At 35.9% G+C, this 27,550-nt stretch overlaps 1 protein-coding gene across 1 annotated transcript in view; it reads left to right on the top strand.

Annotated features, from left to right (window-relative positions):
• The window catches only part of LOC121180139 (myosin-10-like), an 84,210-nt gene that overhangs the window by 39,670 nt on the left and 16,990 nt on the right, over positions 1-27,550 (top strand). The window contains exons 22-43 of the mRNA XM_041035305.1: positions 180-288; positions 1,838-1,969; positions 2,069-2,275; positions 3,021-3,158; positions 3,365-3,488; positions 3,965-4,136; positions 6,691-6,903; positions 7,145-7,289; positions 7,419-7,625; positions 7,740-7,844; positions 8,430-8,582; positions 9,157-9,405; positions 9,491-9,703; positions 9,836-10,048; positions 10,223-10,384; positions 10,590-10,718; positions 10,880-10,968; positions 11,177-11,300; positions 11,465-11,554; positions 12,059-12,177; positions 12,434-12,542; positions 12,663-12,835. Coding sequence (XP_040891239.1) covers positions 180-288; positions 1,838-1,969; positions 2,069-2,275; positions 3,021-3,158; positions 3,365-3,488; positions 3,965-4,136; positions 6,691-6,903; positions 7,145-7,289; positions 7,419-7,625; positions 7,740-7,844; positions 8,430-8,582; positions 9,157-9,405; positions 9,491-9,703; positions 9,836-10,048; positions 10,223-10,384; positions 10,590-10,718; positions 10,880-10,968; positions 11,177-11,300; positions 11,465-11,554; positions 12,059-12,177; positions 12,434-12,542; positions 12,663-12,835 — 3,375 coding nt within the window. The remainder of the gene's footprint in view (positions 1-179; positions 289-1,837; positions 1,970-2,068; positions 2,276-3,020; positions 3,159-3,364; positions 3,489-3,964; positions 4,137-6,690; positions 6,904-7,144; positions 7,290-7,418; positions 7,626-7,739; positions 7,845-8,429; positions 8,583-9,156; positions 9,406-9,490; positions 9,704-9,835; positions 10,049-10,222; positions 10,385-10,589; positions 10,719-10,879; positions 10,969-11,176; positions 11,301-11,464; positions 11,555-12,058; positions 12,178-12,433; positions 12,543-12,662; positions 12,836-27,550) is intronic.

Below are 27,550 nucleotides of genomic sequence, written 5' to 3'. Positions count from 1 at the left end.
TGCCTGCTGATTATCACCTGAACCTGCAACTCTGCTGAACTTTTCAACAAATTTCAGCGCATTGTTAGGCTGTCTCAACTACATATTTACTGTAAACATCTCTGCAGACTTCAGAAACACTGGTATACTCAGGTATGGATTTGTCCCTTGTTATTGCATCACTTTTTTTCTTCCCGTAGAGCCTTTGCTAAGAAGCAGCAGCAGCTGAGTGCCCTGAAGGTTCTCCAGAGGAACTGTGCTGCTTACTTGAAGCTGCGACACTGGCAGTGGTGGAGGCTTTTCACCAAGGTGCGACCCCTGACTTCGACCACTTCCAACAAGTTCACATGTTCTACGCAGATGACACACAGCTCTACACTTCTGTTTCATGACTGCCTGAGCCCTGTTGACAATCTTATAGATAGCCTTTCCAGAATTTGTTGGCTCAGAATTTGAGTGCAGCTGATTTTCTCTACATTCATACAAGACATAATGTCTGTAATCTAGTGTGATTAGGAAGGAGGAGTTTGTTGAGCCAGTAAAGAAGTAAAAGCCAACACATTCAGTTCTGCTGGAGTAATGCCAAAAATGGCAATCAAAGGATTTGGCACAATTTGGTGGTGAGGAGTTTCTGAAATAGTTTGACTGATGTCCAGAATTTAACTAAATAGGGCCTCCAGTACAGACCTCCATTGTTACCCAGGGTTCAGGGAAGGAATTTATCCAATACATTAAACAGTGAATATTTGCTATCCAGTAGTAGTAGTGAAAATTAGGCATTCCCCCCACCTGCTTGAGTCTTTGAAGAAACGGTTTCTGTAACTGAGGGTGTTTACCATTTCCAATATAGGATATATTAAAGAGTCAAGGATTTGGGGATGAGAATAGGGAGACATTGGGACAGAGAAACTTTGAAGTCTGTGTCATTTTAATTGAATTTGTTCTTCCAACAAGGGACAAAGACAGAGGGGACTATTTAGATAAAACTTGTTTTGCCTGATTGAATAGATTGAAGAAATGTGATTTAAATAAGTTTAAATTCTCAAGTGGCACAAATCCTAAGATAGTTGAAATGGTCTCTCACTGCCTTCAATAGAAAATTTGTACAATTAGGTTTAAGGGCTCCCTTATTAATTGGAAAGAGTTTGCTTTTATTTAGGAAATGTTTATATCCTGACTAAAACTGACTGAAAAGCTCCAATACAGTGAGGGCATCTGTTTTGAGACTAACAGAAGAAAATCGTCTCCATATAGCGAGACCTTATGCTCAACTCCTTTATCTTTTTTTCAGCAACAGGGAGCTGAATGAAGGAGGAACTGCAGCTAAGTCAAAAGAATCACAAAACCCTAAACCTAAAAAAGAATTCAGTTCAGCAGAAAATTTCTTTACAACAAAAAAAGAAAATCTGATGGGAGCTCATCCAGGCCACCCAGAATTTCCTCCTGGGGGATGGGTGCCTCAAGGTTATTTCTTGAGATGGGGTCAATATGCCAAGGTTACTAAAGAAGTTTTGCATGACATTTAAGTCTACCTCTACCTTGAATACATAAATTTGAGTTAAAAGTCTCAATTCTAATGAGTAGCTTTGCTCTCAAACCACACAGCTGATTACTTCCACTTTCAAAGTGGCAAGAAGAAAGAAGGTTAAGTTCTTCTAGGGTTTCAAACATTCCTTGTACAGTTAAGAAGAGGGTGAATTTGCATATTTTTTTTATCTATGTTTAAAATCTAGTTAACAATTTCAGTTTGCTTCTGTTTTGAACAGTCCTTTTTCACCATCTGCTGACAATGAAATCCTCCAGAACAGGCAGGTAAATGGACCTTGAATTAAGATATTTTCATTTTTTTTTCTCTCAGGTGAAGCCTCTGCTGCAGGTCACCAGGCAGGAGGAGGAGCTGCAGGCCAAAGATGAGGAGCTGATAAAGGTGAAGGAGAGGCAGCTCAAGGTGGAGAATGAGCTGGTGGAAATGGAGAGGAAACACCAACAGGTAAACATGTTATTGAAAGTACATTAATTCACCTTGTGTAATGAAGGAAGGTAAGAAGGCTGGGTGCATTTTTTTTTTCAAACTATTCCCTCTCTCCAGCTCCTCGAAGAGAAGAATATTCTAGCAGAGCAACTCCACGCAGAGACAGAGCTGTTTGCTGAGGCCGAGGAGATGAGAGTTCGTCTCCTTTCTAGGAAGCAAGAATTGGAGGAGATCCTTCATGACCTGGAGTCTAGGGTGGAGGAAGAGGAGGAGAGGAACCAAAGCCTGCAGAATGAGAAGAAGAAGATGCAGTCACACATCCAGGTTTATAGCTTATTTACACAAACAACCCTCCTGTTTATAACTTGAGGTCAGAATGAAGATACCACAGTTATGTGCTGGAGTTAATGAGGTTTGGAGAAAGCATGTTTGTTTCAGTACATAGTCTTCAGAACACAAACGGATTGTGTCAGTGAAGATAGTCAGTCATACAGGTCATTGTATGACTGACTGTCCTCCTTGGATGAATGACATGAGAGTAGAATGGAAGTCAGCTGGACCTCTCACCTCTCATCCTATAGGCGTCTTCAGTTCTCTTCAAACAATTTGAATTTGAAGGTCCCTTTTTCAATAGTTAACTTCATTCTCCCTTGTCTTTAGCTAGTTTTACTGATCTTTTTATGCTGTAAAAATAATCTTTTTTCTCTTCATTGTAATTCTTTTACAGCCAATTCAAAATATCCTCTTTCCTAATGTTATTCTAATCCAAAAATATGTTGAGTTGGTTGTTTGTTCAGTGGGGTATTTCCAATACTGATTTGTCCAGTCTTTATTCATGTGTAGCTGAATATTCCAAAAATATCCAATCAGACTCAATATAATACTTTAATTTCTTTACTTTGATTGTTGCTTATTTAGTCATAAATATTTAATGTTGCAGATAAATATCTTTAAAGAGTTTTATGTGTCAGTCTTTCATCTGCTTATAAAATTAAGTGTTCAGACTTCAACCGTATTGAAGTATATTGGTATTGGATATTTATATATATGTGTGTTTTCCTCTCTACAGGATCTGGAAGAGCAGCTCGATGAGGAGGAGGCTGCAAGACAGAAGCTGCAGCTGGATAAAGTGACAGCTGAGGCCAAAATCAAGAAGATGGAGGAGGACATTCTGCTGCTGGAGGACCAAAACTCCAAGTTCCTCAAGGTAAGAAACAAGAAGCACACAGCAGGGCAAGTTCTTTAAGTTTAGGTCATTAATAGTAAAATCATGGGTGAGGCATATGATGGGATAGATACTTGTATAAAAAAAAAAGATGAAATTGTGTGTTTTTAATGGTTTTACTCACCAGTCTGTGACACAGACTGTCGTTAAGCCTTCAGTCTAACCCACACTTTGATTCTACCCAACAGGAGAAGAAGCTACTGGAGGACAGGATTGGTGAGATGACCTCCCAGCTGACCGAGGAGGAGGAAAAGGCAAAGAACCTTGGCAAAGTCAAGAACAAGCAGGAGATGATGATGGTTGACCTGGAGGGTAAGGGACTTTCCAGCTACGGTTACTAGCTCCATTTTGTGTCCAAGAATAGAGAACATGGAGAGTAGGACAGACGCAAAATAGATGGATAGGCATCAGTTGAAAGTGCAAACCGAGGTTAAGTGTAGACTTTGCCCTTAAATGAAATTTTCTTGCAGAAAAAGGAACAATGACAGTTTTATGTTAGATAGGAACAACACAAAGGTCAGATATAGGACATGCAGACTGTCTATGAGCAGCTGGGTAAATTTACTGATTACAGCTGTACAATGACTTAATGAGCTGCAAAGCAGTTAATCTGATTACTCTTAGCTGTGTCAGGCTGTCAGCAATAAGGTGTTTGTGGTTTGTCACTTTCCGTGACCTCTTTGAGCCTTGTATGACCCCCCTGTAACTCCTGACTTTGCCACGTTTCATGAAGTTTTGTTTATGAATCTTGTGTATGATACATGTGATTAATTTGTGCCTCCCTTCAGAGCGTTTAAAGAAAGAGGAGAAAACCCGCCAGGAGCTGGAGAAGGCCAAACGCAAACTGGATGCTGAGACGACCGACCTGCAGGACCAAATCGTTGAGCTTCAGGTCCAGATAGAGGAGCTGAAGATCCAGCTGACCAAGAAGGAAGAGGAGCTGTTGGCTGCTCTGGCCAGGTCAGTCATAGACATAAAAAAAAAAAAAAAAAAGTACAAACAAGTGTCAAAACAGAAAGGACTAAAGCAGACACCTGCGAAAAATAAAACACTGATAAATAAAATCCAAACATGAGCCTGTTAGCAGTGATAGTGTACTATCATGCTTAACAAGCTTAAATCTTTGAGCCATAATCTTTGCATGTAATAAAACACAGCTGCTGAGCTGCTTTGATATATAGAGAAATAATCATCTATTTTGTTTACCTGGTGGAATTTTTCAAACCTTAACTTTTGATATTGGGTCTTAGATTCTTAAAGGTTTGAAGACATCATTGAAATATAATTAAAAAACTAGTGAGCATGAATCCTGACTGGGAAACTCATGAACAAAACTCGTGGTTCAGCTTGATACTTAAATATTATGACACAGGTTGGACATTTCCTTTCACTTCCTCTAGGTACATTGGCTATTAACAAACTAACATGATGAAGCAAATGCAGTAATGTCCCTTAATTTGCTGTTCAGTGCCCGTTTACAAAAAATAGAAGCATCTGATGGAAATAAGCCAATTTCACAATATTTGAGCTTTTTGCTGAAGGATACAGTACACTGAAGTATATATTTACAGCTACTACCAGGCAGATGTACTCCTCTCAGCTCACATCACTACAAACCTAAAAGTCTGTGGTAAAATATTACTGTTAGCGGTGTTGCTTATTTCAGTGTGTAACATACAACTTTACACACATCCTCTCACTAGTTCAGTACATCCCATTTCCATGACAGCTGCACTCCACTGTGGCAGAGCTAAGTCAATACGAGGACCTGAAATAGACATTCAAACAAAGACAACGCACAGACGAACGCAGAGCCAACTCTGAGCTCTGACTAAAGCAGCTAACGTCCTCATCAGCAGCTGCAGCCACTGTTTCAGCACACGTACACACTCCACTTGCCTCTGTCCTTTTTTCTCTGTTCCCTTGCTCACTGCTTCCAGCTGCAGTGTTTCCCTTCAGCGGCGCTGGCTAAGACCTTTCATCTTGGAGGCAGCCGTGTCTGATTACAGGCAAATTGATGTTGAGTGATGCTCTCAGTCCTGGGTTTTGCAGTAGTTTTTCCACATGAAGCAATGAAGAGCTGGACTAAATCAGGCCATCATTTCACAGTGGAGGAGAAACTGCTAACAAGCCTTTTTTTCTCTTTTGGGGATTTTTGTGTTGTGGCTGGGAAAGGCCTGTGTCTTCCCTCTCTGAACTGAGCTTCAAAATATTTTTTTCATTTAGCTCACCCCTCTATTTATCCTGATTTTCCACACATTTGGAGTCATTTTTAATTATTTCCCTTATTTATCTGTCATCCGTCAAAGAACGGCATACAGCTGTGGAGGTCATTGCTCTGAAGGTCAGATGGTTTTAATATGACTCCTCTGTAGTTTCCACCTCTAACCAGGCCAATAGGCAAGACTACAGAAGTCAGTGGTAAACATCTGTCTGACTGATTTCACACACACAAATCATCAGTTTAGTCACAGCCCCAAATAATTAAGCTTTCATTACGCTTGATGTGCCTCATTTTGAATTCAGCAGCTATGCAGAGAGCAATTGTATCAACTTTGTTTGGAAAGGGGGGGGATTACTTTTATACAAGAATCATTAGCGCCTTTAATCAAAGTGGTGGTGTTGTTGTGTTAATTATATAACTGAATCATTATAACCTTGTGTGTTTAATCAGTGGGTTTCTGTATAAGAAAGGAATGTTACTGGAGTTTTGCAGCCAGCATGAATTACACACACAGACACACTCACACACATCTTTGTTTGGACAGCTTTAGCAGTAAAGGGTTCACCACACTGCCACCCTGTGTGCACTGGTGGCCTCATTTCAGCTAAAGAAATAAAAAAGACATCCTTACTTTGCCTTTCATATAATGTTCTTGTCATTACCTTAGATAGAGAATAAAAGTTCATATAATTGCATGCAGTAAATTTACATCACAGAAAAAATACTAAAATACCAAATCTAAGAACTTAATTTTAAACAACTGAAATACTCTTGCCAGTCTGTGAGAGTTTAAATTTAAGGTGAAGTGTGAGTGAGTAATTGAGCTGTATTCCTGACAAATTAATTTCATTTCAAGTTTCTAAACTGAAGGACAGTATTAGCTGAAGTGGAAGCCATTGAAGTTAACTGTGTATGAGCAGTAAAGTTGTGGAATTTGAAAGAGCTAAAGTGGGGGTTTTCTGGTGATGATCTAAGACCTGAAATGATTTTGAAGTGTCACTTGAACTGTGCAAAAACATATTCTATGTTCTTGTGAGCACAAGAACCAAATATCAGAAGACCAAAATATCCTCAAAGATTCTTATAGTAAAAGCAGAATATTAAAATTATAAAACAAACACACTGAGTTTCTTTAAGATATACGTTTTTTGTCAAAGAAATCTTTAGAAATCCAGATACTCAGATTAAGGTCTAAGCTAAGGAGATGTTTCAGTTGTTGTCATTAATAAGTTGAGTGATTAGGGTCTACTCTGGTAAAACTAATTTGTGTGCTTATGTTTCTCCAACCAGGAGTGACGAGGAGGCCCTCCAGAAGAACAACGCCCTGAAGCAGGTTCGGGAACTGCAGGCTCAGCTAGTTGAGCTTCAGGAGGATCTGGAGTCAGAGAAGATGTGTCGAAGTAAAGCTGAAAAACTCAAGAGGGACCTGAGTGAGGAGCTTGAGGCTCTGAAGACGGAGCTGGAGGACACGTTGGATACCACTGCCGCCCAGCAGGAACTCAGGTACTTGCTTAAAACTGGTTCATCAATTATGATAAAGGGGGAACTTAACAGACCTCTGTCGCCCACTCCTCATCTCTGCCTGTGGTATATAATATGCTCATGGCTCACTGCTTAGTGGACAGTTAAGTGGGATTTTATGAAGTCAATAGGAGCAATAAAACCTGTGGGTTAAGATGTTTTTGTATTGTATCCTAGAAGATGTTCTCTCCTTTTAACCCTCTCCCTTCTGTCTGAATTCCAGAACCAAGCGAGAGCAAGAGGTGGCAGAGCTGAAGAAGGCCATAGATGAGGAGACCAAAAACCACGAGGCTCAGATCCAAGAGATGAGACAGAGGCACGCCACAGCGCTGGAAGAACTGTCCGAGCAGCTGGAACAAGCCAAGAGGGTGAGTGGGTGGCACCTGGTCACCCTTGAAGGGCTGGTATTTGCCTACATACATACATACATACAGTCTAAATTCAGAACATTTCACAGAAGCCTTCTGTCACTAAATATTATTATTTGTACTCTGCAGTTCAAGGCCAACCTGGAGAAGAACAAGCAGAGTCTTGAGAGTGACAACAGAGAAATGGCTTGTGAGGTGAAGGGTCTGCAGCAAGCAAAGACGGAGTCAGAACACAAGAGGAAGAAACTGGAGGCCCAGCTACAGGAGTTTATGGCCAGGGCCACTGAGGGAGAGAGGGCCAAGGCAGAGCTGGCTGAGCGTTCACACAAACTCCAGGTAAATACCTCTACGGACAGTTAAAAACAAAAGCAGGTCTTTGCATCAGCATTTACCCAGTTTTGTGGCATGCTTTGGATTAGTTTATTTATAAGCCTATTTGTGTTTTGTTAGGCCGAGCTGGACAACATTTCCGCTTTGCTGGAGGAGGCAGAGAAGAAAGGCGTTAAACTGGCCAAGGAAGTCGACAACCTGAACAGCAAACTGCAAGATTCAGAGGTGTGAATGACATCAACCCCAGTCTTCCTGCCAAAACAAGTTAAAACTAGAAAAAAGTTAAAAGGAAACATGATCTAGAATCACATTATTTCATTTTCTACAGTCTGTGCAGGTACACTGGATAAATTACAAAGGCATCAAATAATTCTCACCATATAATAAAATCTGAAGTCCAAACACCAGGGTGATGGGGGTGTTTCCAAAATATACAATGAGATCAAGGTCACGAGAATAATGTGAACATCAAGACATAACAGAAAAACAAATGCTCATTCATGTAACATCCATGCACAGTTAAATACTACACAGAAGTTGGCAAGTCAACGTTCTCTCGAGCTTTATCTAATTAATGAACCTACCAGGCAGCTTTCCCTGTCTGAAAGAAAATGTTCTCATCTAACTGTTCAGAACTAAAAAGATCAGACCATGTGTGAAAATGCACCTTGCGTTCATTTTTATGCTTTTAAAAATGTGTTCTTGCTTTGTGATCACACCTCACTAATTAGCAGATAACAGGTGTGACACACAGGTCCTCCTGCTTTTCTTTTGTCTGATCATCATTTCTGTTTGTGGTCTGGTTTCTAGGAGTTGCGGCAGGAAGAGACTCGTCAGAAACTGAACCTCAGCGGCCAAATCCGCCAGCTGGAGGTGGACAAGAACACCTTGATGGAGCAGCAGGAGGAGGAGGAGGAGGCACGACGCAACCTGGAGAAACAGCTGCAGTCACTGCAAGCTCAGGTACGGTTCATATTCATATATACAAAAATGTATTAGTCTCATAAACATGCAGTCGTAGGTCAATGGCATATACATACATAGATACATCTCCGGGTCTTACACACAAACATACATGTATAAGGCACCTTTCTCGTGCTACTGATGCTCAACTGAGTGTCAAGAGAAGGGCCAGGCAAACGTTTACAGCTGTTTCCCAGCTGTGAACACCTGTCGCTGATGCACAGAGCAGCATGCAGATAGCTGTAAAGCAGTGAGACCTTGGAGCAAATGAAATGAATTGAGAATCTAAGTCAGCTTGAGATATGTGGATAAGAGTTCACATTAGTGGCCATTTGCCAAACATCAGTGAGTGTTAAGTAAAATTAAAAGCACAGGAGATGAAGCAGATTGTAACACCATACGTGGTCTAAGATAAAGGGTTTGTTGTGTTCTTTTATTGAAGGTAAGTTGAGTGAAATTGTATTTGAGTCTCAGTCAACTCAAACAGTCTGTGGAAAGCAAGATGATGACTTCAGAATGTATTATTTTTATGGATTCACTGATTTAAAAAAAAAAAAAAATGTCACTCCTGTAGCTGTTTGAGACAAAGAAGAAGCTGGAGGAGGATGTGGGGGCAATGGAGGGCCTGGAGGAGGTGAAGAAGAAACTCCAGAAGGACATGGAACTGACCAGCCAGCGCCTGGAGGAGAAGACCATGGCCATGGACAAGATGGAGAAGACCAAGAACCGACTACAGCAGGAGCTGGATGACCTGATGGTGGAACTGGACCACCAAAGACAGATTGTGTCCAACCTGGAGAAGAAGCAGAAGAAGTTTGACCAGGTACACTTGATCACCAAAGAAAAGGTTTGAGAAATGACAGACTGAGGTCAGTGTATTAAAGGCCATTAATTCTCTGTGTGCATAGATGCTGGCTGAGGAGAAGACTGTCTCAGCACGTTACGCAGAGGAGCGTGACCGTGCAGAGGCTGAGGCCAGAGAAAAGGAGACCAAGGCTCTGTCTATGGCCAGAGCTCTGGAAGAGGCCTTGGAGGCTAAAGAGGAACTGGAGCGGTTTAATAAGCAGCTACGTGCTGAGATGGAGGACCTGATGAGCTCCAAGGATGACGTAGGGAAGAATGTGAGTGACCTCTGAAATGATAAACCTTTCATGTGTTTTTTTTTTAAAACTTCTCAGTACTTATTCTGGAAATCACACGAGGGATCCAACTTGTTTTGCTGACATGTTACGTGGTCTCGTGTATCCTGACAGGTCCATGAACTGGAGAAGTCCAAGCGCATGCTGGAGCAACAGGTGGAGGAGATGAGAACTCAGCTGGAGGAGCTGGAGGATGAGCTGCAGGCCACAGAAGACGCCAAGCTGCGTCTGGAGGTCAACATGCAGGCCATGAAGGCCCAGTTTGACCGAGACATGCAGGCCAGAGATGAGCAAGGAGAGGAGAAGAAGAGGGCACTGGTCAAACAGGTACTCATGGCACATGGCTGAAGTGACCATGATGGATTGTCTCCATATGTTTTATATTTGCTTTGAAATCCACACTGCTCATGCATTGAGTGCTGAAATGCTGGAATTTAACCAGTCATGCTGTTTTGTTTTGTTGTTTTTTTTTGTTTGTTTTTTTTTGTTTTTTCCCTGCAGGTGCGTGAAATGGAGGCAGAGTTGGAGGATGAGAGGAAGCAGAGAACTCTGTCTGTCGCTGCCAAGAAGAAGCTGGAGATGGACCTGAACGAGCTGGAGGGACAGATCGAAGCCGCCAACAAAGGCAGGGAAGAGGCTGTCAAACAGCTCCGGAAACTACAGGTACACACCCCACAAACACACACCTGTTTCCTGCGTAACACCTCATCCTTTGATGTTAAAAAGTGAAATGTATTCCTGCTGGAGCTGACATTTCACCAGTTTGTGTTGGCTCATGTCTTTCATGATACCTCGGTAGAGCCTGAGTGGTGACTTTTCTGCTGTGTCACCCTCTGACTTGGTCCACATTGTTTTTGTCCTCATGCAGGCTCAGATGAAGGACTATCAGAGGGAGCTGGAGGAGGCCAGAGCCTCCAGGGATGAGATCTTCACCCAGTCCAAGGAGAACGAGAAGAAACTGAAGAGTCTAGAAGCTGAAATCTTACAGCTACAGGAGGTTGAGATGCTGATTTTTACCTTTATTTCAATTCTTTAATAGTTTTGAACTAGAGATTACCTAATTGTATTTGACATGTTCTGTCTGTTATTCATGAAGTTAAAAGGCATGCAAATATGAAAATGGTGGAATGAATTACTCAAATGTGTGTGTTTGTGTAGGACCACGCAGCTTCAGAGAGAGCCCGTCGACATGCTGAACAGGAGAGGGACGAGCTTGCCGATGAGATATCCAACAGCGTCTCTGGAAAGTCAGTGTCACCTTGTTTGTACCAATTTCTAGAACAGTTTTCATGTGAATATTTGACAGGTTTTAGACACTTTGTGATTATTTTGTTCAGGTTTTTGTAACTTCAGTGAGAGCAGCTTGTTTGTTTTGGGGTCCTAGGCTAAATTATGGGCTCAGCAATCAGTAGACTGGAGTGAAGATAAGAGATGTAACAGAAATCTGTGTGTCAGGTCGTCAATGCTGGAGGAGAAGAGGAGGCTGGAGGCTCGTATCGCCCAGCTGGAGGAGGAGCTGGAGGAGGAGCAGGGCAACATGGAGATGCTCAACGACCGTTTCAGAAAGACCACCATGCAGGTAGACTGACTACACACATTCACTGACAGTTTTTCAGCAGTTTTAGCAAATTATCTGTGTTAACTGTGTTAAAATTCTCAGCACATTAAGTACACAAATTTACACTTTGTATCAACATGTCTCCCTCTCTCATCTCTCTCTCTCTCTCTCTCTCTCTCTCTCAGGTCGAAAACCTGAACACAGAGTTGGCGGGAGAGCGTAGCGCTGCACAGAAGAGTGAGAATGCTCGACAACAGATGGAACGGCAGAACAAGGTCTTGTATAGTTAGACACATTACCATATATAAATATGTATATGTATATGTGTGTGTGTATATATATATATACACACATACATGTATACACACACACACACACACACACACACAGGGGTTGAGCTCATTGCCAGTGTCAGGACTTTTTTTCTTGCCTCACATTAGAGAAACTGCGTTTCTAATGTTTCCATCTGCGTCAGCGAGCTTTGACTTCACACCTCTGCCAGGGCAGATGGTCAGTGCCTGTTATAGGAATTCTGTCTGGACTGTTTGACGTGACTCATGAATTACTTTTTCAGTTTGGTAAAATCTTGCCTGTCTTTATTTTGTAATTATTATTTGCTAACTTAGTTATTTTGATAAGCTTTATTGTTTGTTTATTTGTACACACACACACACGTCCTGCTCGGTTGTTCTTTAACATGTTCAGATTACTTTAAATGAAAAGTACGTCTCATCATATTTAATGCTCATGATCCTAACAGTTGCATATCATAAATGCAGGATTTGAAAGCTAAGCTGGCAGAGCTGGAAGGGGCTGTCAAGTCAAAGTTTAAGGCGTCCATTGCTGCCCAGGAGGCCAAGATCTTGCAGCTGGAGGAGCAGCTGGAGCAGGAGGTCAAGTAAGTGTCCAGCTCTCCCGCTTTCTTCTGTTTTGAACATTCTTCTTCCATTGGAGTAAATATTTTAGGACAAGTGATGAAAAGTTGTTGAGATTTCCTGTTCAGGTAGTAGGATACATGCAAAGGTCGATAAATCGATAAATGATTCTGACATTAGCTTTGAGACATGAACAATGGTAGATGACGCTTGTGTGAGTCCTGTGGCTAAGATTTAGCACATTTTACTAGTTTGTTAAAGTCTGATTTAAACTTGCAGGGAGAGAGCAGCAGCCAACAAAATCGTCCGTCGCACAGAGAAGAAGCTGAAGGAGGTGATGATGCAGGTAGAGGATGAGCGTCGTCATGCCGACCAGTACAAGGAGCAGGTATTGACTCATGACGAGCAAAGTGATACGCATGGAAAGGTTTGCTTCTACTTCGGATGGTTATTCTACCAACCATCTACAACCTCTCACTGTCTCGCCACATATCCGTCTTTCTGTCAGATGGAGAAAGCCAACTCTCGTATGAAGCAGCTGAAGCGTCAGTTGGAGGAGGCGGAGGAGGAAGCCACCAGGGCCAACGCCTCCCGCAGGAAGCTGCAGAGGGAGCTGGACGACGCCACAGAGGCCAGTGAGGGTCTTACCCGGGAGGTCAACTCTCTCAAGAACCGCCTCAGGTGGGAGGAGGACTCTGCTTACCCTGTGTCAGAGATGAAGAAAGAAATTCAAGAAAAATAAAATTGACTGCGTGTGTGTCTGTGTCTGTGTGAGTCTGTGTGCCTGTGTCAGTATTGACCGTGTCTGACTGTGTGTGTCTGTGTGAGTGTGTCTGTGTGTGTCAAAAGGACCCCTATAGCTCTGCTACAGTTCTAATTACAAAGACAGAGAGATGTAGAGTTATTACAGAGAGAGAGAGAGCCATGGCTAAGCCTGCTCTTGCACTAACGGTTGCAATGGGGAAGAGCCTTCCCTCCGCCAAGGCAGCTCACAGGTGCTCTGACGAGCTCCTTTTCTGCCGAATTGGGCCTGCCGAACTACTGCTATTTACGCAAAAACAAAACATGATATCGCCAAACCAACCTAACCATCAAAGCCACACGACTTTGAGGAACACAGTGATGTAATTTTTATGGTGCTAGTGTCTAAAATAGAATTTAATGTTAGATAACTCACCATCATCGCCTGGAGGGCTGTGATGTGAATTTTTTTGACCTCAAAATGTCATAAAAAACGTCATAGTATAGTAAGGCGTCAAAAATCAGCCAAAAAAATTCAAAATTTTTTTTGGCCTCAAAATGTCATAAAAAACGTCATAGTATAGTAAGGCGTCCAAATCGGCCAAAAAAAGTCAAAAATTTTTTTGACCTCAAAATGTCATAAAATGTCATAAAAAAAACATCATAGTATAGTAAGGCGTCAAAATCGGCCAAAAAAAGTCAAAAAAATTTTTTGGCCTCAAAATGTCATAAAATGTCATAAAAAAACGTCATAGTATAGTAAGGCGTTTTTTTCGGGCAAAAAAAGTCAAAATTTTTTTTGACCTCAAAATGTCATTAAAAACGTCATAGTATAGTAAGGCGTCAAAATCGGACAAAAAAAGTCAAAAATTTTTTTGACCTCAAAACGTCAGAAAAAACGTCATAGTATAGTAAGGCGTTTTTTTCGGGCAGAAAAAGTCAAAAAAAATTTTGACCTGAAAATGTCAGAAAAAACGTCATAGTATAGTATGGCGTTTTTTTCGAGTAAAAAAAGTCAAAAAAATTTTTGACCTCAAAATGTCATAAAAAACGTCATAGTATAGTATGGCGTTTTTTTCGGCCAAAAAAAGTCAAACTTTTTTTCGACCTCAAAATTTCATAAAAAACGTCATAGTATAGTAAGGCGTTAAAATCAGCCAAAAAAAGTCAAAATTTTTTTGGCCTCAAAATTTCATAAAAAACGTCATAGTATAGTATGGCCTTTTTTTCAGCCAAAAAATGTCAAAAATTTTTTCGACCTCAAAATTTCATAAAAAACGTCATAGTATAGTATGGCGTTTTTTTCGGCCAAAAAAAGTCAAAATTTTTTTCGACCTCAAAATTTCATAAAAAACATCATATTATAGTAAGGCGTCAAAATCGGACAAAAAAAGTAAAAAAAATTTTAGACCTCAAAATGTCATAAAAAACGTCATAGTATAGTATGGCGTTTTTTTCGGCCAAAAAAAGTCAACATTTTTTTCGACCTCAAAATGTCCTAAAAAACGTCATAGTATAGTAAGGCGTCAAAATCGGCCAAAAAAAGTCAAACTTTTTTTCGACCTCAAAATTTCATAAAAAACGTCATAGTATAGTCTGGCGTTTTTTTCGGCCAAAAAAAGTCAAAATTTTTTTCGACCTCAAAATTTCATAAAAAACGTCATAGTATAGTAAGGCGTCAAAATCGGCCAAAAAAAGTCAAAATTTTTTTCGACCTCAAAATTTCATTAAAAACGTCATAGTATAGTAAGGCGTCAATATCGGACAACAAAAGTGAAAAAAATTTTTGACCTCAAAATGTCATAAAAAACGTCATAGTATAGTATGGCGTTTTTTTCGGCCAAAAAAAGTCAAAGTTTTTTTCGACCTCAAAATTTCATAAAAAACGTCATAGTATAGTATGGCGTTTTTTTCGGCCGAAAAAAGTCAAACTTTTTTTCGACCTCAAAATGTCATAAAAAACGTCATAGTATAGTAAGGCGTCAATATCGGACAAAAAAAGTGAAAAAAATTTTTGACCTCAAAATGTCATAAAAAACGTCATAGTATAGTATGGCGTTTTTTTCGGCCAAAAAAAGTCAAATTTTTTTTCGACCTCAAAATTTCATAAAAAACGTCATAGTATAGTATGGCGTTTTTTTCGGCCAAAAAAAGTCAAAATTTTTTTCGACCTCAAAATTTCATAAAAAACGTCATAGTATAGTAAGGCGTCAATATCGGACAAAAAAAGTGACAATTTTTGACCTCAAAATGTCATAAAAAACGTCATAGTCTAGTAAGGCGTCAAAATCGGACAAAAAAAGTCAACGTTTTTTTCGACCTCCAAAAGTCATAAAAAACGTCATAGTATAATGTGTTTTTTTCGGGCCAAAAAAAGTCAAAAAAAATTTTGACCTCAAAATGTCATAAAAAACGTCATAGTATAGTAAGGCGTCAAAATCGGACAAAAAAAGTCAAAAAAATTTTCGACCTCAAAATTTCATAAAAAATGTCATAGTATAGTATGGCGTTTTTTTCGGCCAAAAAAAGTCAAAATTTTTTTCGACCTCAAAATGTCATAAAAAACGTCATAGTATAGTATGGCGTTTTTTTCGGCCAAAAAAAGTCAAAATTTTTTTCGACCTCAAAATGTCATAAAAAACGTCATAGTATAGTAAGGCGTCAATATCGGACAACAAAAGTGAAAAAAATTTTCGACCTCAAAATTTCATTAAAAACGTCATAGTATAGTATGGCGTTTTTTTCGGCCAAAAAAAGTCAAACTTTTTTTCGACCTCAAAATTTCATAAAAAACGTCATAGTATAGTATGGCGTTTTTTTCGGCCGAAAAAAGTCAAACTTTTTTTCGACCTCAAAATGTCATAAAAAACGTCATAGTATAGTAAGGCGTCAATATCGGACAAAAAAAGTGAAAAAAATTTTTGACCTCAAAATGTCATAAAAAACGTCATAGTATAGTATGGCGTTTTTTTCGGCCAAAAAAAGTCAAATTTTTTTTCGACCTCAAAATTTCATAAAAAACGTCATAGTATAGTATGGCGTTTTTTTCGGCCAAAAAAAGTCAAAAATTTTTTCGACCTCAAAATTTCATAAAAAACGTCATAGTATAGTATGGCGTTTTTTTCGGCCAAAAAAAGTCAAAATTTTTTTCGACCTCAAAATTTCATAAAAAACGTCATAGTATAGTAAGGCGTCAATATCGGACAAAAAAAGTGACAAAAATTTTTGACCTCAAAATGTCATAAAAAACGTCATAGTCTAGTAAGGCGTCAAAATCGGACAAAAAAGTCAAAGTTTTTTTCGACCTCCAAAAGTCATAAAAAACGTCATAGTATAGTAAGGCGTTTTTTTCGGCCAAAAAAAGTCAAAAAATTTTTCGACCTCCAAAAGTCATAAAAAACGTCATAGTATAGTAAGGCGTTTTTTTCGGCCAAAAAAGTCAAAAATTTTTTCGACCTCAAAATTTCATAAAAAACGTCATAGTATAGTATGGCGTTTTTTTCGGCCAAAAAAAGTCAAAATTTTTTTCGACCTCAAAATTTCATAAAAAACGTCATAGTATAGTATGGCGTTTTTTTCGGCCAAAAAAAGTCAAAATTTTTTTCGACATCAAAATTTCATAAAAAACGTCATAGTATAGTATGGCGTTTTTTTCGGCCAAAAAAAGTCAAAATTTTTTTCGACCTCAAAATGTCCTAAAAAACATCATAGTATAGTAAGGCGTCAAAATCGGCCAAAAAAAGTCAAAAAATTTTTCGACCTCAAAATTTCATAAAAAACGTCATAGTATAGTATGGCGTTTTTTTCGGCCAAAAAAAGTCAAATTTTTTTCGACCTCAAAATTTCATAAAAAACGTCATAGTATAGTAAGGCGTCAAAATCGGACAAAAAATGTCAAAATTTTTTTCGACCTCCAAAAGTCATAAAAAACGTCATAGTATAGTAAGGCGTTTTTTTCGGCCAAAAAAAGTCAAAAAATTTTTCGACCTCCAAAAGTCATAAAAAACGTCATAGTATAGTAAGGCGTTTTTTTCGGCCAAAAAAGTCAAAAATTTTTTCGACCTCAAAATTTCATAAAAAACGTCATAGTATAGTATGGCGTTTTTTTCGGCCAAAAAAAGTCAAAATTTTTTTCGACCTCAAAATTTCATAAAAAACGTCATAGTATAGTATGGCGTTTTTTTCGGCCAAAAAAAGTCAAAATTTTTTTCGACATCAAAATTTCATAAAAAACGTCATAGTATAGTATGGCGTTTTTTTCGGCCAAAAAAAGTCAAAATTTTTTTCGACCTCAAAATGTCCTAAAAAACATCATAGTATAGTAAGGCGTCAAAATCGGCCAAAAAAAGTCAAAAAATTTTTCGACCTCAAAATTTCATAAAAAACGTCATAGTATAGTATGGCGTTTTTTTCGGCCAAAAAAAGTCAAATTTTTTTCGACCTCAAAATTTCATAAAAAACGTCATAGTATAGTAAGGCGTCAAAATCGGACAAAAAATGTCAAAATTTTTTTCGACCTCCAAAAGTCATAAAAAACATCGTAGTATAGTAAGGCGTTTTTTTCGGCCAAAAAAAGTCAAGATTTTTTTCGACCTCCAAAAGTCATAAAAAACGTCATAGTATAGTATGGCGTTTTTTTCGGCCAAAAAATGTCAAAAATTTTTTCCACCTCAAAATTTCATAAAAAACGTCATAGTATAGTATGGCGTTTTTTTCGGCCAAAAAAAGTCAAAAATTTTTTCGACCTCAAAATTTCATAAAAAACGTCATAGTATGGCGTTTTTTTCGGGCAAAAAAAGTCAAAATTTTTTTCGACCTCAAAATGTAAGAAAAAACGTCATAGTATAGTATGGCGTTTTTTTCGGCCAAAAAAAGTCAAAATTTTTTTCGACCTCAAAATTTCATAAAAAACGTCATAGTATAGTATGGCGTTTTTTTCGGCCAAAAAAAGTCAAAATTTTTTTCGACCTCAAAATTTCATAAAAAACGTCATAGTATAGTAAGGCGTCAAAATCAGCCAAAAAAAGTCAAAATTTTTTTCGACCTCAAAATGTCATAAAAAACGTCATAGTATAGTAAGGCGTCAAAATCAGCCAAAAAAAGTCAAACCTTTTTTCGACCTCAAAATTTCATAAAAAACGTCATAGTATAGTATGGCGTTTTTTTCGGCCAAAAAAAGTCAAAATTTTTTTCGACCTCAAAATGTCCTAAAAAACGTCATAGTATAGTAAGGCGTCAAAATCGGCCAAAAAAAGTCAAAAAAATTTTCGACCTCAAAATTTCATAAAAAACGTCAAAGTATAGTATGCCGTTTTTTTCGGCCAAAAAATTTTTTTCGACCTCAAAATTTCATAAAAAACGTCATAGTATAGTATGGCGTTTTTTTTGGGCAAAAAAAGTCAAAAAAAATTTTGACCTCAAAACGTCATAAAAAACGTCATAGTATAGTAAGGCGTCAAAATCGGACAAAAAAAGTCAAAAATTTTTTTGACCTCAAAATGTCATAAAAAACGTCATAGTATAGTAAGGCGTTTTTTTCGGGTAAAAAAAGTCAAAAAATTTTTTGACCTCAAAATGTCATAAAAAACGTCATAGTATAGTAAGGCGTCAAAATCGGACAAAAAAAGTCAAAAAATTTTTTGACCTCAAAATGTAAGAAAAAACGTCATAGTATAGTATGGCGTTTTTTTCGGGTAAAAAAAGTCAAAAAAAATTTTGACCTCAAAATGTCATAAAAAACGTCATAGTATAGTAAGGCGTCAAAATTGGACAAAAAAAGTCAAAAAAATTTTTGACCTCAAAATGTCATAAAAAACGTCACAGTATAGTAAGGCATTTTTTTGGGGCAAAAAAAGTCAACATTTTTTTTGACCTCAAAATGTCATAAAAAACGTCATAGTATAGTAAGGCGTTTTTTTCGGGCAAAAAAAGTCAAAAAATTTTTTGACCTCAAAATGTCATAAAAAACGTCATAGTATAGTAAGGCGTCAAAATCGGACAAATAAAGTCAAAAAAATTTTTGACCTCAAAATGTCATAAAAAACATCATAGTATAGTTTTTTTCGGGCAAAAAAAGTCAAAAAAAAATTTGACCTCAAAATGTCATAAAAAACGTCATAGTATAGTAAGGCGTCAATATCGGACAAAAAAAGTGACAAAAATTTTTGACCTCAAAATGTCATAAAAAACGTCAGTCTAGTAAGGCGTCAAAATCGGACAAAAAAAGTCAAAGTTTTTTTCGACCTCCAAAAGTCATAAAAAACGTCATAGTATAGTAAGGCGTTTTTTTCGGGCAAAAAAAGTCAAAAAATTTTTCGACCTCCAAAAGTCATAAAAAACGTCATAGTATAGTAAGGCGTTTTTTTCGGCCAAAAAAGTCAAAATTTTTTTCGACCTCAAAATTTCATAAAAAACGTCATAGTATAGTAAGGCATCAATATCGGACAAAAAAAGTGACAAAAATTTTTGACCTCAAAATGTCATAAAAAACGTCATAGTCTAGTAAGGCGTCAAAATCGGACAAAAAATGTCAAAATTTTTTTCGACCTCCAAAAGTCATAAAAAACGTCATAGTATAGTAAGGCGTTTTTTTCGGCCAAAAAAAGTCAAGATTTTTTTCGACCTCCAAAAGTCATAAAAAACGTCATAGTATAGTATGGCGTTTTTTTCGGCCAAAAAATGTCAAAATTTTTTTCGACCTCAAAATTTCATAAAAAACGTCATAGTATAGTAAGGCGTCAAAATCGGACAAAAAAAGTCAAAATTTTTTTCGACCTCAAAATTTCATAAAAAACTTCATAGTATAGTAAGGTGTCAATATCGGACAAAAAAAGTGAAAAAAATTTTTGACCTCAAAATGTCATAAAAAACGTCATAGTATAGTAAGGCGTTTTTTTCGGACAAAAAAAGTCAAAAATTTTTTCGACCTCCAAAAGTCATAAAAAACGTCATAGTATAGTAAGGCGTTTTTTTCGGACAAAAAAAGTCAAGATTTTTTTCGACCTCCAAAAGTCATAAAAAACGTCATAGTATAGTATGGCGTTTTTTTCGGGCAAAAAAAGTCAAAATTTTTTTCGACCTCAAAATTTCATAAAAAACGTCATATTATAGTAAGGCGTCAAAATCGGACAAAAAAAGTAAAAAAAATTTTAGACCTCAAAATGTCATAAAAAACGTCATAGTATAGTATGGCGTTTTTTTCGGCCAAAAAAAGTCAACATTTTTTTCGACCTCAAAATGTCCTAAAAAACGTCATAGTATAGTAAGGCGTCAAAATCGGCCAAAAAAAGTCAAAAAAATTTTCGACCTCAAAATTTCATAAAAAACGTCATAGTATAGTATGGCGTTTTTTTCGGCCAAAAAAAGTCAAGTTTTTTTCGACCTCAAAATGTCCTAAAAAACGTCATAGTATAGTAAGGCGTCAAAATCGGCCAAAAAAAGTCAAAAAATTTTTCGACCTCAAAATTTCATAAAAAACGTCAAAGTATAGTAAGGTGTCAATATCGGACAAAAAAAGTGAAAAAAATTTTTGACCTCAAAATGTCATAAAAAACGTCATAGTATAGTAAGGCGTTTTTTTCGGACAAAAAAAGTCAAAAAATTTTTTCGACCTCCAAAAGTCATAAAAAACGTCATAGTATAGTAAGGCGTTTTTTTCGGCCAAAAAAAGTCAAGATTTTTTTCGACCTCAAAATTTCATAAAAAACGTCATAGTATAGTAAGGCGTCAATATCGGACAAAAAAAGTGACAAAAATTTTTGACCTCAAAATGTCATAAAAAACGTCAGTCTAGTAAGGCATCAAAATCGGACAAAAAAAGTCAAAGTTTTTTTCGACCTCCAAAAGTCATAAAAAACGTCATAGTATAGTATGGCGTTTTTTTCGGCCAAAAAAAGTCAAAAAATTTTTCGACCTCAAAATTTCATAAAAAACGTCATAGTATAGTATGGCGTTTTTTTCGGCCAAAAAAAGTCAAACTTTTTTTCGACCTCAAAATTTCATAAAAAACGTCATAGTATAGTCTGGCGGTTTTTTTCGGCCAAAAAAAGTCAAAATTTTTTTCGACCTCAAAATTTCATAAAAAACGTCATAGTGTAGTAAGGCGTCAAAATCGGCCAAAAAAAGTCAAAAATTTTTTCGACCTCAAAATTTCATTAAAAACGTCATAGTATAGTATGGCGTTTTTTTCGGCCAAAAAAAGTCAAAAATTTTTTCGACCTCAAAATTTCATAAAAAACGTCATAGTATAGTATGGCGTTTTTTTCGGCCAAAAAAAGTCAAAATTTTTTTCGACCTCAAAATGTCATAAAAAACGTCATAGTATAGTAAGGCGTCAATATCGGACAATAAAAGTGAAAAAAATCTTTGACCTCAAAATGTCATAAAAAACGTCATAGTATAGTATGGCGTTTTTTTCGGCCAAAAAAAGTCAAAATTTTTTTCGACCTCAAAATTTCATAAAAAACGTCATAGTATAGTATGGCGTTTTTTCGGGCAAAAAAAGTCAAAATTTTTTTCGACCTCAAAATGTCATAAAAAACGTCATAGTATAGTAAGGCGTCAAAATCGGCCAAAAAAAGTCAAAATTTTTTTCGACCTCCAAAAGTCATAAAAAACGTCATAGTATAGTAAGGCGTTTTTTTCGGCCAAAAAAAGTCAAAATTTTTTTCGACCTCAAAATTTCATAAAAAACGTCATAGTATAGTATGGCGTTTTTTTCGGCCAAAAAAAGTCAAAATTTTTTTCGACCTCAAAATGTCATAAAAAACGTCATAGTATAGTAAGGCGTCAAAATCGGACAAAAAAAGTAAAAAAAATTTTAGACCTCAAAATGTCATAAAAAACGTCATAGTATAGTATGGCGTTTTTTTCGGCCAAAAAAAGTCAACATTTTTTTCGACCTCAAAATGTCCTAAAAAACGTCATAGTATAGTAAGGCGTCAAAATCGGCCAAAAAAAGTCAAAAAAATTTTCGACCTCAAAATTTCATGAAAAACGTCATAGTATAGTATGGCGTTTTTTTCGGGCAAAAAAAGTCAAAATTTTTTTCGACCTCAAAATTTCATAAAAAACGTCATAGTATAGTAAGGCGTCAAAATCGGCCAAAAAAAGTCAAAAAAATTTTCGACCTCAAAATTTCATAAAAAACGTCATAGTATAGTATGGCGTTTTTTTCGGCCAAAAAAAGTCAAGTTTTTTTCGACCTCAAAATGTCCTAAAAAACGTCATAGTATAGTAAGGCGTCAAAATCGGCCAAAAAAAGTCAAAAAATTTTTCGACCTCAAAATTTCATAAAAAACGTCAAAGTATAGTAAGGTGTCAATATCGGACAAAAAAAGTGAAAAAAATTTTTGACCTCAAAATGTCATAAAAAACGTCATAGTATAGTAAGGCGTTTTTTTCGGACAAAAAAAGTCAAAAAATTCTTTCGACCTCCAAAAGTCATAAAAAACGTCATAGTATAGTAAGGCGTTTTTTTCGGCCAAAAAAAGTCAAGATTTTTTTCGACCTCAAAATTTCATAAAAAACGTCATAGTATAGTAAGGCGTCAATATCGGACAAAAAAAGTGACAAAAATTTTTGACCTCAAAATGTCATAAAAAACGTCAGTCTAGTAAGGCATCAAAATCGGACAAAAAAAGTCAAAGTTTTTTTCGACCTCCAAAAGTCATAAAAAACGTCATAGTATAGTAAGGCGTTTTTTTCGGGCAAAAAAAGTCAAAAAATTTTTCGACCTCCAAAAGTCATAAAAAACGTCATAGTATAGTAAGGCGTTTTTTTTGGGCAAAAAAAGTCAAAAAATTTTTCGACCTCCAAAAGTCATAAAAAACGTCATAGTATAGTAAGGCGTTTTTTTCGGCCAAAAAAGTCAAAAATTTTTTCGACCTCAAAATTTCATAAAAAACGTCATAGTATAGTATGGCATTTTTTTCGGCCAAAAAAAGTCAAGATTTTTTTCGACCTCAAAATTTCATAAAAAACGTCATAGTATAGTATGGCATTTTTTTCGGCCAAAAAAAGTCAAAATTTTTTTCCACCTCAAAATTTCATAAAAAACGTCATAGTATAGTATGGCGTTTTTTTCGGCCAAAAAAAGTCAAAAATTTTTTCGACCTCAAAATTTCATAAAAAACGTCATAGTATAGTATGGCGTTTTTTTCGGCCAAAAAAAGTCAAAATTTTTTTCGACATCAAAATTTCATAAAAAACGTCATAGTATAGTAAGGCGTCAAAATCGGCCAAAAAAAGTCAAAAAATTTTTCGACCTCAAAATTTCATAAAAAACGTCATAGTATAGTATGGCGTTTTTTTCGGGCACAAAAAGTCAAAATTTTTTTCGACCTCAAAATGTAAGAAAAAACGTCATAGTATAGTATGGCGTTTTTTTCGGCCAAAAAAAGTCAAAATTTTTTTCGACCTCAAAATTTCATAAAAAACGTCATAGTATAGTAAGGCGTTTTTTTCAGCCAAAAAAAGTCAAAATTTTTTTCGACCTCAAAATTTCATAAAAAACATCATATTATAGTAAGGCGTCAAAATCGGACAAAAAAAGTAAAAAAAATTTTAGACCTCAAAATGTCATAAAAAACGTCATAGTATAGTATGGCGTTTTTTTCGGCCAAAAAAAGTCAACATTTTTTTCGACCTCAAAATGTCCTAAAAAACGTCATAGTATAGTAAGGCGTCAAAATCGGCCAAAAAAAGTCAAAAAAATTTTCGACCTCAAAATTTCATTAAAAACGTCATAGTATAGTATGGCGTTTTTTTCGGCCAAAAAAAGTCAAACTTTTTTTCGACCTCAAAATTTCATAAAAAACGTCATAGTATAGTCTGGCGTTTTTTTCGGCCAAAAAAAGTCAAAATTTTTTTCGACCTCAAAATTTCATAAAAAACGTCATAGTGTAGTAAGGCGTCAAAATCGGCCAAAAAAAGTCAAAAATTTTTTCGACCTCAAAATTTCATTAAAAACGTCATAGTATAGTATGGCGTTTTTTTCGGCCAAAAAAAGTCAAAAATTTTTTCGACCTCAAAATTTCATAAAAAACGTCATAGTATAGTATGGCGTTTTTTTCGGCCAAAAAAAGTCAAAATTTTTTTCGACCTCAAAATGTCATAAAAAACGTCATAGTATAGTAAGGCGTCAATATCGGACAATAAAAGTGAAAAAAATCTTTGACCTCAAAATGTCATAAAAAACGTCATAGTATAGTATGGCGTTTTTTTCGGCCAAAAAAAGTCAAAATTTTTTTCGACCTCAAAATTTCATAAAAAACGTCATAGTATAGTATGGCGTTTTTTCGGGCAAAAAAAGTCAAAATTTTTTTCGACCTCAAAATGTCATAAAAAACGTCATAGTATAGTAAGGCGTCAAAATCGGCCAAAAAAAGTCAAAATTTTTTTCGACCTCCAAAAGTCATAAAAAACGTCATAGTATAGTAAGGCGTTTTTTTCGGCCAAAAAAAGTCAAAATTTTTTTCGACCTCAAAATTTCATAAAAAACGTCATAGTATAGTATGGCGTTTTTTTCGGCCAAAAAAAGTCAAAATTTTTTTCGACCTCAAAATGTCATAAAAAACGTCATAGTATAGTAAGGCGTCAAAATCGGACAAAAAAAGTAAAAAAAATTTTAGACCTCAAAATGTCATAAAAAACGTCATAGTATAGTATGGCGTTTTTTTCGGCCAAAAAAAGTCAACATTTTTTTCGACCTCAAAATGTCCTAAAAAACGTCATAGTATAGTAAGGCGTCAAAATCGGCCAAAAAAAGTCAAAAAAATTTTCGACCTCAAAATTTCATGAAAAACGTCATAGTATAGTATGGCGTTTTTTTCGGGCAAAAAAAGTCAAAATTTTTTTCGACCTCAAAATTTCATAAAAAACGTCATAGTATAGTAAGGCGTCAAAATCGGCCAAAAAAAGTCAAAAAAATTTTCGACCTCAAAATTTCATAAAAAACGTCATAGTATAGTATGGCGTTTTTTTCGGCCAAAAAAAGTCAAGTTTTTTTCGACCTCAAAATGTCCTAAAAAACGTCATAGTATAGTAAGGCGTCAAAATCGGCCAAAAAAAGTCAAAAAATTTTTCGACCTCAAAATTTCATAAAAAACGTCAAAGTATAGTAAGGTGTCAATATCGGACAAAAAAAGTGAAAAAAATTTTTGACCTCAAAATGTCATAAAAAACGTCATAGTATAGTAAGGCGTTTTTTTCGGACAAAAAAAGTCAAAAAATTTTTTCGACCTCCAAAAGTCATAAAAAACGTCATAGTATAGTAAGGCGTTTTTTTCGGCCAAAAAAAGTCAAGATTTTTTTCGACCTCAAAATTTCATAAAAAACGTCATAGTATAGTAAGGCGTCAATATCGGACAAAAAAAGTGACAAAAATTTTTGACCTCAAAATGTCATAAAAAACGTCAGTCTAGTAAGGCATCAAAATCGGACAAAAAAAGTCAAAGTTTTTTTCGACCTCCAAAAGTCATAAAAAACGTCATAGTATAGTAAGGCGTTTTTTTCGGGCAAAAAAAGTCAAAAAATTTTTCGACCTCCAAAAGTCATAAAAAACGTCATAGTATAGTAAGGCGTTTTTTTCGGGCAAAAAAAGTCAAAAAATTTTTCGACCTCCAAAAGTCATAAAAAACGTCATAGTATAGTAAGGCGTTTTTTTCGGCCAAAAAAGTCAAAAATTTTTTCGACCTCAAAATTTCATAAAAAACGTCATAGTATAGTATGGCATTTTTTTCGGCCAAAAAAAGTCAAGATTTTTTTCGACCTCAAAATTTCATAAAAAACGTCATAGTATAGTATGGCATTTTTTTCGGCCAAAAAAAGTCAAAATTTTTTTCCACCTCAAAATTTCATAAAAAACGTCATAGTATAGTATGGCGTTTTTTTCGGCCAAAAAAAGTCAAAAATTTTTTCGACCTCAAAATTTCATAAAAAACGTCATAGTATAGTATGGCGTTTTTTTCGGCCAAAAAAAGTCAAAATTTTTTTCGACATCAAAATTTCATAAAAAACGTCATAGTATAGTAAGGCGTCAAAATCGGCCAAAAAAAGTCAAAAAATTTTTCGACCTCAAAATTTCATAAAAAACGTCATAGTATAGTATGGCGTTTTTTTCGGGCACAAAAAGTCAAAATTTTTTTCGACCTCAAAATGTAAGAAAAAACGTCATAGTATAGTATGGCGTTTTTTTCGGCCAAAAAAAGTCAAAATTTTTTTCGACCTCAAAATTTCATAAAAAACGTCATAGTATAGTAAGGCGTTTTTTTCAGCCAAAAAAAGTCAAAATTTTTTTCGACCTCAAAATTTCATAAAAAACATCATATTATAGTAAGGCGTCAAAATCGGACAAAAAAAGTAAAAAAAATTTTAGACCTCAAAATGTCATAAAAAACGTCATAGTATAGTATGGCGTTTTTTTCGGCCAAAAAAAGTCAACATTTTTTTCGACCTCAAAATGTCCTAAAAAACGTCATAGTATAGTAAGGCGTCAAAATCGGCCAAAAAAAGTCAAAAAAATTTTCGACCTCAAAATTTCATTAAAAACGTCATAGTATAGTATGGCGTTTTTTTCGGCCAAAAAAAGTCAAACTTTTTTTCGACCTCAAAATTTCATAAAAAACGTCATAGTATAGTCTGGCGTTTTTTTCGGCCAAAAAAAGTCAAAATTTTTTTCGACCTCAAAATTTCATAAAAAACGTCATAGTGTAGTAAGGCGTCAAAATCGGCCAAAAAAAGTCAAAAATTTTTTCGACCTCAAAATTTCATTAAAAACGTCATAGTATAGTATGGCGTTTTTTTCGGCCAAAAAAAGTCAAAAATTTTTTCGACCTCAAAATTTCATAAAAAACGTCATAGTATAGTATGGCGTTTTTTTCGGCCAAAAAAAGTCAAAATTTTTTTCGACCTCAAAATGTCATAAAAAACGTCATAGTATAGTAAGGCGTCAATATCGGACAATAAAAGTGAAAAAAATCTTTGACCTCAAAATGTCATAAAAAACGTCATAGTATAGTATGGCGTTTTTTTCGGCCAAAAAAAGTCAAAATTTTTTTCGACCTCAAAATTTCATAAAAAACGTCATAGTATAGTATGGCGTTTTTTCGGGCAAAAAAAGTCAAAATTTTTTTCGACCTCAAAATGTCATAAAAAACGTCATAGTATAGTAAGGCGTCAAAATCGGCCAAAAAAAGTCAAAATTTTTTTCGACCTCCAAAAGTCATAAAAAACGTCATAGTATAGTAAGGCGTTTTTTTCGGCCAAAAAAAGTCAAAATTTTTTTCGACCTCAAAATTTCATAAAAAACGTCATAGTATAGTATGGCGTTTTTTTCGGCCAAAAAAAGTCAAAATTTTTTTCGACCTCAAAATGTCATAAAAAACGTCATAGTATAGTAAGGCGTCAAAATCGGACAAAAAAAGTAAAAAAAATTTTAGACCTCAAAATGTCATAAAAAACGTCATAGTATAGTATGGCGTTTTTTTCGGCCAAAAAAAGTCAACATTTTTTTCGACCTCAAAATGTCCTAAAAAACGTCATAGTATAGTAAGGCGTCAAAATCGGCCAAAAAAAGTCAAAAAAATTTTCGACCTCAAAATTTCATGAAAAACGTCATAGTATAGTATGGCGTTTTTTTCGGGCAAAAAAAGTCAA

Source organism: Toxotes jaculatrix, chromosome 4, assembly GCF_017976425.1.
Source record: "Toxotes jaculatrix isolate fToxJac2 chromosome 4, fToxJac2.pri, whole genome shotgun sequence".
Taxonomy (NCBI): domain Eukaryota; kingdom Metazoa; phylum Chordata; class Actinopteri; family Toxotidae; genus Toxotes; species Toxotes jaculatrix.
This window is presented reverse-complemented; position numbering and strand designations above follow the sequence as displayed.